At 38.8% G+C, this 13,509-nt stretch overlaps 1 protein-coding gene across 1 annotated transcript; it reads right to left on the reverse strand.

Annotated features, from left to right (window-relative positions):
• Positions 1-832: 832 nt before the first annotated feature.
• Positions 833-11,817, reverse strand: LOC139965281 (uncharacterized). The gene is made up of 5 exons (XM_071967487.1): positions 11,448-11,817; positions 7,361-7,478; positions 6,232-6,375; positions 4,962-5,111; positions 833-4,446 (listed from the first exon to the last, which is right to left on the reverse strand). The coding sequence occupies exons 1-5, from the start codon at positions 11,631-11,633 to the stop codon at positions 3,944-3,946; spliced, it is 1,101 nt and encodes a 366-aa protein (XP_071823588.1). The 5' UTR covers positions 11,634-11,817; the 3' UTR covers positions 833-3,943.
• Positions 11,818-13,509: the final 1,692 nt, after the last annotated feature.

The following is a 13,509-nucleotide window of genomic DNA, read 5'->3' on the forward strand; positions in this document are numbered from 1 at the left end:
CTCTTGAAGTGACAGGTTATTTGATCTTTTTTTGTTGTTCTGATAGCCGATCTACTTGGGAGATATCACGTATTTGATGTTGTTTCACACACAAGCCTGAAGACTTGAAAGAGCCTAAGTATGACATCATCGAGTCATTCTTTTCTTTCTTATTTACTACAATGTTTATTGTCTTTAACGGAGATGTGATTTTCGAATATTTAGTCAACAAATATTCAAGCCCTTCACACGACCTATAATGATGACATTGATTTCAGTGTCAATGATGTTAACATTCTACCTTGAAAATATGAAAGAAAATATGAAAGTAAAAGATTTCAGATCAAACTGTCACAGATAACTTTGTGTGTAAAAGATAATTGGCCTGACGTTTCGATCGTAGCAGGATCTTCTTCAAGACTAAATGACAGATAAATTTGTAGAGGATATATGTCAGAGCAAAAGTGGTAGTCCATAGAAGACCCGCGGGATTAATCCGGCATGAGAAACATTTCCACCTGACCCCTGGTAGGACCAAAATCTGGCACTGGACAGGTAAGTGGACACTTAATGCTTTAGGCTTCACCCCTTGAACCGACTGATTGCCGTCATCATATTGGTTTGTATATTAAAGTGGGTCCAATCGCACCTCCAACAATCCCCTCCGTTCTCGTTAGTTTGGGAATATTGTCAGTAAATGTAATGCCTTTTCTATTCCATTATGCTATAACTATAGGTACGCCATAGCCTTCCCTGCAGCCCACCCTTCCCCCGCTTCCCCCTCCCTTCCACCCAGGACAACATTAGTAATAGTAACGCATATGGTGACGCAATAAAGACACGAAAGCATTGCTCGAAATTTCGGATTTTATAACCATTTTGTTAGAGTTCACAGGCTTTCAAAGGAATAGCTAAAGTTCATCAGCATTGCCCAAAAGTTTAGCATGCTAAGAAATGCTAAAACAATATCACTCTGATGTTATAAAGTTATATCAAGTTATTCTCAGAAACAGAGACAGCTTAAATTGGACAATTAACTGTCTTTGAGAGTGGCAAAAAGCTTGTTGAATTTGAACATGGTACCTGACCATTATTTGACTTTCTAGCATATTTGAGGGCAATACAAATGACTTTTACTTGTTGGTACATAGGACAAACCTGTACTGATAAGAATACCGTTCTGCCAACAGAATTAGCGATTCCTTGCCAATTTTCAAAATAAGAACATTAAATGTTAAAATGGATACAAGATATTAAAGTTATGTGACCAACAAAGTTCTTGCACTAAACAAGGATCCACACACAAGTATGAAGTTCATCCAAAAAAGAAATTAATGGGTCAACATGTTTACAAGATTTTCAGAAATTTACACTGTTGATCTCAAATGACCCTTGACCCCCAGAGCCAACAATAGCTGTTTATGCATCAACTGTATGACGAACCTACATAACCTGTACCGTGTTAGGTTTAGTAACCTTTACCTTTTTTCATGTTTAGATGAGTTATCATATTTACATGGTTTGAAACTGATTCGAAACTGAAGTCATAGCCGCTGCAAAATGATGAAAACGAATGATATAGGCCCTGCACCAGCTTAATCCCACCCTGCTATCCTGATGACATCACAGATCATCAACTGTGACCCACTTTCTGGAGTAACGAAGAGTATATCCACTTCCTGGAGTAAGGAAGGGTATATCCACTTAATGGAGCTGGTCTCATGTAATCAAAGGTATTAAGAGAGACCAGTTAGTCTATAGGCATCTTCTGCTGTATCTTCAGTTTTTGATCATATCAGTAAATGTTAAATATAAGCCCAGAATGGTAGTTAAAAAAAAGTCTAATATTACATAAAGAGCCTTTTTTTGTGTGTGTGTGTGTGTGTGTGCGTGAGTGTGTGTGTGTGTGAGTGAGTGCGCCTTTTGTTATCATTCTTCATTTCCTTTTTTATTTAGTTTTTTTTTTTCTTAAATTAATGCTCTGTTTTTGAAAGGGGGGCTGGAGGTAGGGCAGGCGCAAGACAGCTTCAGTGCAAGTGGCAAATCATAAAGAGTGTTTTGTAGATGCAAACGGTACTAGAAAAAGTAATAAGTAGATGTTACCTTATTCTGTTACACTGCCTAAAACTGAATTATATGTTTATAGGATAGTGGTTTCAAGATGGTTTCTTTTGAAAGGAGGACTTTTCATATTGTGGGAGTGGCAAGAACAGAAATGAGTGTGTTGAATTTGTGTGGCATGCCCATTCCCTCCCTTCATCTATCCCTCCTGTCATCCCCACCTCCTCCCCTTTCCTCCCAACTATCTCCTTCAAAGTGAGTTTGATTTATGAATAATGAATATTCAAATATACCAAAACATGAAACTGATCATTGCAAAGTTAATCATTCTTTGTTATAAATGTAATATTCTTTGCTCAAAATATTCATCACATCATTTCAAATTTTTTGCTGCCTTATTTTGAAGTGCCTGTGACTATTTTCCCACAACATGCATTACAAAAGATTATATTTTATCAATTGAATGTACCAGTGCCTTGCTTTTCTTCATTTATAATTATATCGATTAATTATTGCCTTGTCAGTCTATGTAGTATTTGAAGCCCCCCCCCCCCTTCCTCCCCATTCCTCACTATTAATAAATACCACGATAAATTTAGAAATTCAGAATACCATTTCTAAGTAATATGATTTGTGAGTTTCCTTTCTCTATGGTCCACCCCCCCCCCCCCAAACCACCTGTCTCCCAGAAAGTTTGAAAACACTTCTCAACTCTGTTCACAGCTCTATATACACTTTTTAAAAACTTCACACAAAATCTATAAGAGAGCAGCCATAAATAGATTGTTAGTTCCACATAAACCTGTCTACACACAACTACCACAGTCTAAGTTCTAACTATCAACGTCATAGTTTAATCATTTTGTCACTGTCCTAACAAACACACCATCTAGTCTACTGTAGTACTGCTGTGTGCTTTAGTCTCACATCCACAATAGCTATTTGAATATTTGTGTATCTTTTCTTAGCAATGTATGTTTTTCAGAAGCATTAGGATTATAATTTGTATCGATGCACAGTGAGTCCAATCCTTCCAAAAACAAACAAAATATTATATATTATTTTCTTCCAACTAGGAATAGTATTCTCTTTATTAGATGAACTTTGATATTAAAAGAACTGATTCTTTGTGTGGAACTATTTTAGCCCGTTTAGTGGTAAAATAAGTTGAACACATCTCTAATAAAGTTAACATTTAAAATTTAACTGAAATATCCAGTTTGGACGATGTTCATACACAGTACTTTCATGTCACCCTTCAAAGCACTCGTACTGACAGTTTCAGCAATATGAATTATTATCCTGTTTATATCAGATAAAGATAAAGGAACTGTTTATACTGTTAAAGGGATACTCCGAGAGCAACGAATGTAAACTACATATATGTTTGATTGATTGTTAACTACTTTGATTGGCAACACTTCTCAAGATAGTTGGATCACAGTAAAAAAAAAACTTTCCTTATGCTATTATAATCTTGTTGTTTATTTATCCTTGAAACCTGATGATACATTTGGAAATGTTTGCGTAATAGCTGTCAATGTTTTCTGTATTTTCAATTCCAATCAAAATGCATCATTTTTGTAGAAAAAGAGGATAAAGTGATTAAAATATCATACAGAAATGCACTGATAACATCATTCATTCTACTGTTGCCAGATGCATTTATAAAATTCATAAATGTACGCGATGCAATATGAGGATGAAGTTTTCGCCTTAAGATGCAAACAAATTTCAGCAATTTTGCTAATTAAGCAATCAATTTTCAGGCACCAGGAAATCATTCAAATAGGAGTGCTTTGAAGCATGATATAGGAGGACAGCGTAGCGTGGTATAAGCAGTATAAAATTGTCCCAGTTGGCTGAATAAAGTTACAAAGTTATGCGTAGGAATGTCTGAAAGTCACTGGGTGCAAACAGCACATGTGAGTTCGTAGCCATCTACATAAGGACCACACGGAAGCCCTCCACCACTGGATACGCATCTGCCCTCGACGAGATCTAACAAAGCATGTAGTGCACCAGTTGCTGAGCCGTGAGTTCGATCTATGGTCTGCATTTCTTGATCCACGCAAATGTACATAGAGCGCTGGTGAACGGAGTGCGCTCGTTCAGCCATGAGATAACCGCGATACTCCAACGTCCATTCATTTGACGGACATAGGTTCTTTCCTGGTATCATGAGTTGCGCGAATCTCGTCGGCGCTTTACAAACCGCACATGGCACATCATGCCATGAACGGTCGCTGAGAGTAGGGAAGTTGTCGATTTGGTACTCTATTGCATAAAGAAACGAACGGCTTGCTCCCACACCAGCCACTGGTTCACTATAGACGGGATCACTCGGTAAACAGAGCTGGTTGGCGCCATTTCCGGTTTCACCACGAAATGCGCCTGCAGCAATACCTGTGATAACAAGAATCACGTGATCATGGTCTTAAAACGTAGAGCCTGCAACAACCTCGGATTTCACTATCCATAGTTTTGCAAGGGAGTTCTGTCAGTGATTAACTTCCCTATTTGCCCTCCCTTGTACACCTCCCCCCCCCCCCATCCTCTCACATCCCTCCAATCTCTCATATCTCTCTCCCCTACTGTCCCTTTCCAATAAAAGGGAACGCGGACATAAACATCATTCATTGATGCAAGTGATGTATCCACATAAGTGGTTGACAACTTGACACACTGTCATTAACCAGGTCAAAGTTTTAAATACGGTTATGTCGCCATCTATTACGTTCTGTGCTCTTGGACCGCGTATCATTTGATCAATGGTTATAGATGTATGCTTGTGGTGTCCGACGAAGTTAGATAAAGTAGTACGGATTTTGCGTCAACGGACAAACTCAATCGAATTTATTTAAATAAATTGGTTAATTAACTTTAGCCAAGAATATAATGTGGGGTTGCACTGTACCTACCACTATACACCAATAACGATGAAGTGGGACATTCCTTGTGGCCCCACCTCACGTAGACAGCTCCAGTTGTGTTAGCGTGATGTCTCGGATTATCTGAAAAGTGAGTCGTTTGCGATGACGTCATTTCTTGAAATCCTGGCGTGATGATCGCTACGTGTTTACAAAAATAAAAGAGCCAAATGAAAGGTTTTTTTCTTCCTTGAAAAAGAAGACTTTCTATGAATCGCATTTAGTATCATAGAAAGGTTCCTGACTGAGTTGAAACTGCATGACCCTTTCATCTGAGAGGGTGAACTGACCAAGGGGTAGGTGGGGTGAGAGGGAGAACTGACCTAAGGGGTAGGTGGGATGAGAGGGGGAACTGATCAAGGGGAAGGTGGGATGAGATGGGGAACTGATCAAGGGGTAGGTGGGATGAGAGGGGGAACTGATCAAGGGGTAGGTGGGGTGAGAGGGAGAACTGACGACCAAGGGGTAGTTGGGGTGAGAAGGGAACTGACCAAGGGGTAGGTGTGTGAGAGGGGATACTGATCAAGGGGTAGGTGCGATGAGAGGGGAAACTGACCAAGGGGTAGGTGGGGTGAGAGGGAGAACTGACCAAGGGGTAGGTGGGTGAGAGGGAGAACTGACGACCAAGGGGTAGGTGGGGTGAGAAGGGAACTGACCAAGGGGTAGGTGGGGTGAGAGGGGATACTGATAAAGGGGTATTAGACTACGGGACGACATACCAAGTATGACCTGTTCAAAGGTCATCAGTATTGACCTCAAAATTGATCGTACTAACAATCTTTCAAAATGAACTAAAGTACCTGACCTGACCTTCTGACCCTCATAAATTATTTTCCAGAATTGTACGGGAAAGTATAAATGGGGTGGAGGGGTGGGGGATATTATAGATTGCATAATATGGATTGAAACCATTTGAGGATAACGATAAATTTGGGTTTGTTGAGGTATGAGCATGGATGTACATTGAGTGCCCATTTTCTTTCAAATTCTAGTGTATTTGGGAGAAATGCTGTCACTTTTGGCAGGCCAAGAAGGAAGAATAACAATGATTTGTGACGTAATAAGTACAAAATGAAATTATATTAATTATCCAAGTAGAGCAGAAGCAAAACATGGAAAGGCAATGTTCTTCATTAACAACTTTAGTGGAAAGAAAATATTCTACGTAATTTGAGTTCTAAAATTAAGTGCTGAAGAAAGTTTAATTTAACCTCCGCAATGCTCTCCCTCCACAGCACTTCATGCCCCATCCCCTCCTTACCTAAGGCATCTCGTCCATCTCTGCCCGGTGGCCCAGAGGGGCCAGGGTCCCCACGAGGACCGCTAGGGCAGAATAAACACGCAGATCCACCGATGGAGAACGGCGTTACGGTTACCGGGCAGCCGTTTATACCAGGTATGCCATCTACGGCAAGAAAATAAGAAACGCAAACTGCAACAACGATATAAGTGAGGCTATTCATCGACTGGCTTAGGTATTAATGGTGTGTAGTTACTTAATCCTTCCCCTGTGAGCTAAAAGGTCATTATGTATGTCTTACCATAATTAATTAATCCCATTGACTTACTAAATTAACTTAAGTATACAATTTTCCAACTGACACATCCTACACCCACCACATGAAAGAAGAGAGCTTCGTCTATCTTCCCAATTTAAAATTTCTATCTAATGACCGTTTAGATTTTGAGCTAGAAGAGGAGCAAGTTTAGCATATTGAACTCCAACCCTTCTGACTGCTCTTCCGGAGTAATATCGACATTTAACCAAAGTATTTCTAGAACTGCTTTGTATCACCTTCAATCTTCCTTATTTTCACACCATCTGTACTTTGATTTAGTCTCCTTAGCATAAAAGCAGGAAAAAAAGGTTCTGATATCTGTAAATATGCAAAAACAATGACTTCATTTGGATAATTTTAGGCACTATAGTCACCCATCTTATTTTTTTGCGGATGTACACTATTCTAACTGTGGTATGGTACTTATAATGTACTATGTGGATCCTTATTAACAGCCTGCTATCCATGCTGGGAGTCTTAAACCTTTCGAGGTTACTTCTTGTTTCGGATATCTTCCAGCAAGAGTAACAGTTTGATTCCCAGTTCCCAACCACTTGGTGCAGTTTCCAAGGACGTGATGCAGTTTCCAATGACGTGGTAGAGTTTCCAATGACATAGTGAGTTTCCAGTGACGTGGTCGAGTTTCAAATGACGTAGGGTAGTTTCCAATGACGTAGTGCAGTTAACAATGACGTCGTAATGTTTCCATTTTATTAAATTTAATAAAATGGTACGTCAGATCAGTTTTAGAAGAAATTATTCCACAAAGTTATTCCACAAGAAATGTAGAAAGCTTCTAAAACTAAAACAATAACTCTTACCAGTATTTACCTGTCTGCCCTGGTAACTGTTGCAGTCCATCTCCTGCGTCTCTGCGACCTCGAACATTTCTAACACTGTCTTCAATTGCATCACCTTTATTAGAATTTAAATGGTCTTTTACTTCATTCTAAGGTCGAAGTGGTCAGAAAGAAAAAATAAATGCGATAACATATTTACAATGTTTACATTGTAATTTCGAAGTATGAGCTACAATCTGTAATATTTCTCTGGTTTCGTGTGCGCGCGCGTGTGGATGTGCGTGTATGTGACTTGCATGTGCGAGCGTGTGGATGTGCGTGTGTAATTTCATATATCTAAATCAACGGTAATGTTCTAAACTAAACACTATTCGCATATTTTATTCCCTACTAGGTAAAAACTGCATGGACTGTTAACTAATAACGGTACAACCCTCCTAATCTTCAAGAAATGTTATTCAGTTTGAGGAATCACTCTAAGGAACATTTAATATTCTAACAGTATCAGACGAGAGTAGATTCTATATTCCAGTGCCATGAACTGTCCAAGCGATATTAAAAATGGAAAAAAAAGTGGATGTTCAACTAAAAAGTCAAAACGTTACTTTTATTTCTTGATAGAAAAATATTTCGTGATAAATAGAACATCCACTCTGAAGGAAAATTATTACCACGTATGTACCGTTATTGGCTACCAAGCAAATGGAAGTAATGTCGACACTCATTGTCCAAGCGAATCTACTTTTATAGTATGCAAGTCACTTGAAACTATCTGTTTTGTCAACCCAATTCTGGTCCTTAAAAAATGTTTAGTTCCACGTACTTGTAGAGTATTGCGACGGAATGAGAATTTAAAGACTCTACGTCATAATATTATATAGATAGATGATATATTTACGATAACTTCATGATTTTTATCTCATCTTTCTATAGGGAGGATGAGATATTGCAGTCGGTTGGTCAGTTGTTCCTATTACGGCCAAGATTTTGTATAACGCCGAAGACACTAGATCGAAGTCTCCTGTAGTTCTTACTCATCGTCTGCATATGTCAGTTTTCACAATATCATTTATTGCAGCGCGTTCATATATAAAGCCAACTTATACGCGTTCATACGCGCGGGGATCCATTTGCCTTGGCTGATAGAGTATAGCATCTAGAGCCTTCTCGGCCTTTTGGCTAAGATCATGTGTAGTATCTGTTCCCTGTCGAGGGGAATGGTGATGCACACCCGAAGATGATCACACAGTCACAGTCCCGATGCAAGGGGACTGAGGCTGAGAGCGGATCAGTCGTTTGGTAGTTTGGTTTTCGTGCCCAGGTTCTTTCTTGGGCGACTTTTTCTTCAAAAGTAGCTTCTAGAGCTTTTGCCGCTGTAACATCATCACTGATTACCACTGATGTCGGTTTCCACGACAACGGTTGCAATGGTAATAGATAATTTCCTAGAGGAGCGAGTCTCGGGGGATCACCCTTGTTAGGGTGATCGAAGTTGACCGGAATTCAATATCTGCAGGGGAGGTTGTGGGTGTGTGTGTGTGATTGTCTGTCTGTTACATCGGCATCTTTGTGTCAAACTATCCTCATAATAGACCGGGTCGATATTCTTCAAACTTCAAACAAAGAACAAAGGTCATAGGTTGATTAAATATCATTTTAATATTAAGACCCTGAAAATTTCATACAATGCCACTTTTAATATCAAGAAAACCCATCGTTACCTATGGGATTCCAAAATGGACATCACATCTGGAATTTGACAAAATTCATTTTTTTCGGCCAAATTTAATCATTTTGTAAGGATTATAGCCTTATGATTTTGATCAATTTTCGCAAACTCGTGACCTTTCAATTTCTTTTCGAAATCATGCATGAGATCGGTGGCGCCCTTCTGATTACCGCAAGTCCATAATAATGTAATAATTCTTTCCTTTTTAGAAAGATAGGCAACATTTATAAAATTAAATATCAATTTCATATTTAGAACCTGAAAATTTCATAGAGTGCCACTTTTATTAACAAGAAAGTCCCTTATGAGCTATGGGATTCAAAAATGGACATCACATCTGGAATTTGACGAATCTCATTTTTCGGCCAAATTTAATCAATTTGTAAGGATTATAGCATTATGACTTTGATCAATTTTGGCCAAACTCGGGACCTTTTAATTTCTATTCAAAATCATGCGTGAGATCGGTGGCGCCCTTCTGATTACCTGCCAGTCTATAATAATGTAATAATTCTTTCCTTTTTTAAAAGACAGCCAAAGTTTAATGAAAAGATATTAAATATCAATTACATATTTAGACCCTGAAAATTTTATAGTAAGCCACTTTTTTTATCAATAAAGTCCCTTATGAGCTATAGAGATTCAAAAATGGACATCACATCTGGAATTGACAACTCTCATTTTTCGGCCAAATTTAAGGAATTTGTAGAATTTTGATCAATTTTGGCCAAAATCGTGTCTATTTTATTTCTTTTCAAAATCATGCGTGAGATTTGTGGCGCCCTTCTGATTACCGACAAGTCCATAATAATGTAATAATTCTTTCCTTTTTGAAAGATAGCCAACATTTAATGAAAAGATATAAAATATCAATTTCATATTTAAACCCTGAGAATGTTATAGAATGCCAATTTTATGATCAAGAGAGTCCCTTATGAGCTATGGGATTCAAAAATGGACATCACACATACCTGCCAGTCCATAATAACCTCATAATGCGTTACTTTTTGAAAGATAGCCAAGATATTAAATATCAATTTAATATTTAGACCTTGAATATTTCATAAATTGCTACTTTTAGTATCAAGAAAATCTCTTAAGAGCTATGGGATTACATTATGGACATCCCATCTGGAATTCGAGAACTTTCATTTTTTGGCAAAATTAATCATTTTGATCGATTTTTATCAATTTTGTCCAAATTCGTTGCTGTTTTATTTGTTTTAAAAATCATGCTTGATATCGATGGCGCCCTTCTGATTACCTGCCAGTCAATAATAATCTCATAATACTAATAGACCTAATATGATTAGTTATGATGGGATTCCAAACTGCACGTCCCAACTGGAATTTTCGGTCAAATTTTGACCTTCTTTATTTCTTAAACACAGAATGTGAAACCATTGCACGTACGCAATAGCACGCGCATATTTTACACGACAATATTTCTTACGTACGTTGGTATAAACTTAACGATGAAGTGAACTTGTATTGTTCGCGCGTATTGGCTTCATTTGGCTGATCGGTTGGCCATATTTGTAAGATCATTTCTTCAAGTTTGGAAAGAAGTGCTAGGAAATTATGCCTTGAAGACCTTCAGAATGAGAGGTCAAAGGTGAGTTGAATCGAAAAGTGACTTTTTGCTATGCATACAAGGACAAATTTGAATAGAATTGCAACCTTCAAAAAGTAAATATTATCCAAATTTACAGTTACAATAATGTCTGAGGTCAACAGTCAAGTGGTGGAAGTTCTATTAAGTAGCTCATACGGAATTTATTCAATAATGAGATTTTGATGAGATGAGATATGCAACTCCGTGGGGTGCCCTCATTTGTGAATATCTCAGTGGCGTAGGAAGGTACTTTTGAGTGGGGGGGCTGAAGACTGTTGGCCGGCCTGGGGGAGGGGGTTTCCCCTCCCCTTTGGATTTTTTTTGCATTTCCAGGTGGCCTCAGATGCAATTTGGTACAATATAGCACACTTCAATACCCACTCCATTTTGTAAAGAATTTTGCATTTTCACCTGGCCTTAGATGCAATTTGGTGCTTCAAATGAGATTTTTTTCTCATTTGGAAATGAAAAAGGGGTTTTCTGACTTGCGGAGCGGGGGGCGGAACGATACTTCCGCCCCCCCATATTTTTCACTGGGGGGCTGGCCCCCCCCCCCCCCCAGCCCCCCCCCCCCCCCGGTTCCTACGCCCTTGGAATATCTTATTAACGCAAGGATACAGGTTAACAACGACAACAAAAATCGTTACTGGATAAAGTTTTTTTCATCTTAGCTATCACGTGTTTCCTTTCTTGTCATCCCACTTGATTAATTTACAAGTGCAATTCGAATGGACACGTCTCCATTGTTACATAACAATGTAATAGGCCACTTACCTTCTCAAATTCTATCTCAATCTTCTCCAACTTGGCCTCTAAATGTGATATGCGTTTCATCAGTGCATCTGAAATATCGACGCTAACTGCGCCATCCGTATCTCCTGTATCTGTCGATATAGACGCAGCGCTAAGGCACGGCAGCTGCGAAGCCACTAGAATCACAAGAAGTGGAAAACAATACATGTTCGACAAACAGACAGTGAACTCCACTTTCTAGAGTCTCTTCACCACCAGTGCTCTACACAAATCTGTTTACAAGGTTGCATAGCGGGATTACTTAGCGTCCCATGAAAACACTTTGTTCACTATGTATGTTGTACGAGTTTTCTTTGACCTACATGAATTTGGCTACGTAGTTGTTTTGCAGCAACTGAAAAATATTTGTTGTGGCATTTATTGAAGTTTATGATTTACTAGTATGTCCAAAAGGAATTTGTTTTTTCCAATCAAATCACTCATATCTTCTAGATTATAGTAAGCCTACTTGGAATCACGTACACAAAACTAATACGTGCCGTCGCGTAGCGACACTTGTTCTGATGCTTTGTTATTTTGACACTTTTATAGTGTATATTTCGAACACATCAATTTGACAATAGTATATAAAGTCTAAACAATATCACGCAAGAAATCCTAGAAATATGGAATAATTATTGTCCATCGTCTTGAAGGGGTAGACGGAAGAACGGAAGAACGGAAACGGTATTAAAGGGTGTGAAGACTCGTGCAAAAAAGGAAACGTCTAATGCCGGTAATCTGACCTATTTTCGAATGAGGTGTAACAGAAGTGTTAGACACCACCATCGACCCCAGAAAATACACATACAGCTTGCTACCGTCGGTAATTAGACACTAGTGTACAGTCAGTACATACAGCTGCGGTCAATACCCACAGCACTGTGTGCAAACGATACAGCGATGGACATCTCAGGTCCAGCTAAAGATAACAAGGTATCACGTTTCATTACTGTCTGCATTTTGTAGCGACACGAATAAAACGTCACTTGCAAGCAACAGAAAGTTAACTTTTTCAGATGACCGCACTTGGGGCGAGTCTTCAATGCCTTTGTTGCGCGCATAAATTCCTGAGCTATATCAAAAAATATATACCCCGCCCCCTTCCCACGCAGTCCCATATTCCCGTCCCTGGTTACAATTTTATTAGGAGAAGATTGTCGGCATGTCAGTGAAGTCAACGCGATTTACTGAGTTATGCATGCTGGATTAGAAGAAGTTTTGGAAAATCGCATTTTTAAAACCCGTATCGGATTATATGAATCCGATTCGGTCGTTAACTGCAATTTTAAATTCTCTTGCAGTGATTCGCAACAGGTTATTTGATCTTTTTTTGTTGTTCTGATAGCCGATCTACTTGGGAGATATCACGTATTTGATGTTGTTTCACACAAGCCTGAAGACTTTGAACGAGCCTAGGTATGACATCATCGAGTCATTGTTTTCTTTCTTATTTACTACAATGTTTATTTTCTTTAACGGAGATGTGATTTTCGAATATTTAGTCAACAAATATTCAAGCCCTTCACACGACCTATAATGATGGCATTGATTTCAGTGTCAATGATGTTAACATTCTACCTTGAAAATATGAAAGAAAATATGAAAGTAAAAGATTTCAGATCAAACTGTCACAGATAACTTTGTGTGTAAAAGATAGTTGGCCTGACGTTTCGATCGTAGCAGGATCTTCTTCAAGACTAAATGACAGATAAATTTGTAGAGGATATATGTCAGAGCAAAAGTGGTAGTCCATAGAAGACCCGCGGGATTAATCCGGCATGAGAAACATTTCCACCCGACCCCTGGTAGGACCAAAATCTGGCACTGGACAGGTAAGTGGACACTTAATGCTTTAGGCTTCACCCCTTGAACCGACTGATTGCCGTCATCATATTGGTTTGTATATTAAAGTGGGTCCAATCGCACCTCCAACAATCCCCTCCGTTCTCGTTAGTTTGGGAATATTGTCAGTAAATGTAATGCCTTTTCTATTCCATTATGCTATAACTATAGGTACGCCATAGCCTTCCCTGCAGCCCAC

The sequence above is a fragment of the Apostichopus japonicus genome, chromosome 3, assembly GCF_037975245.1.
Source record: "Apostichopus japonicus isolate 1M-3 chromosome 3, ASM3797524v1, whole genome shotgun sequence".
Lineage (NCBI taxonomy): Eukaryota > Metazoa > Echinodermata > Holothuroidea > Aspidochirotida > Stichopodidae > Apostichopus > Apostichopus japonicus.

What these genes read in the sequence shown, in the direction of transcription:
- LOC139965281 (XM_071967487.1), bottom strand. Translation starts at nt 11,633, where the DNA reads ATGTATTGTTTTCCACTTCTTGTGATTCTAGTGGCTTCGCAGCTGCCG. An exon ending in ACAGTTACCAGGGCAGACAG is followed by an intron (nt 6,376 to 7,360) that starts GTAAATACTGGT and finishes TTCTTGCCGTAG; the next exon opens with ATGGCATACCTGGTATAAAC. An exon ending in ATCGTTATTGGTGTATAGTG is followed by an intron (nt 4,447 to 4,961) that starts GTAGGTACAGTG and finishes TTGTTATCACAG; the next exon opens with GTATTGCTGCAGGCGCATTT.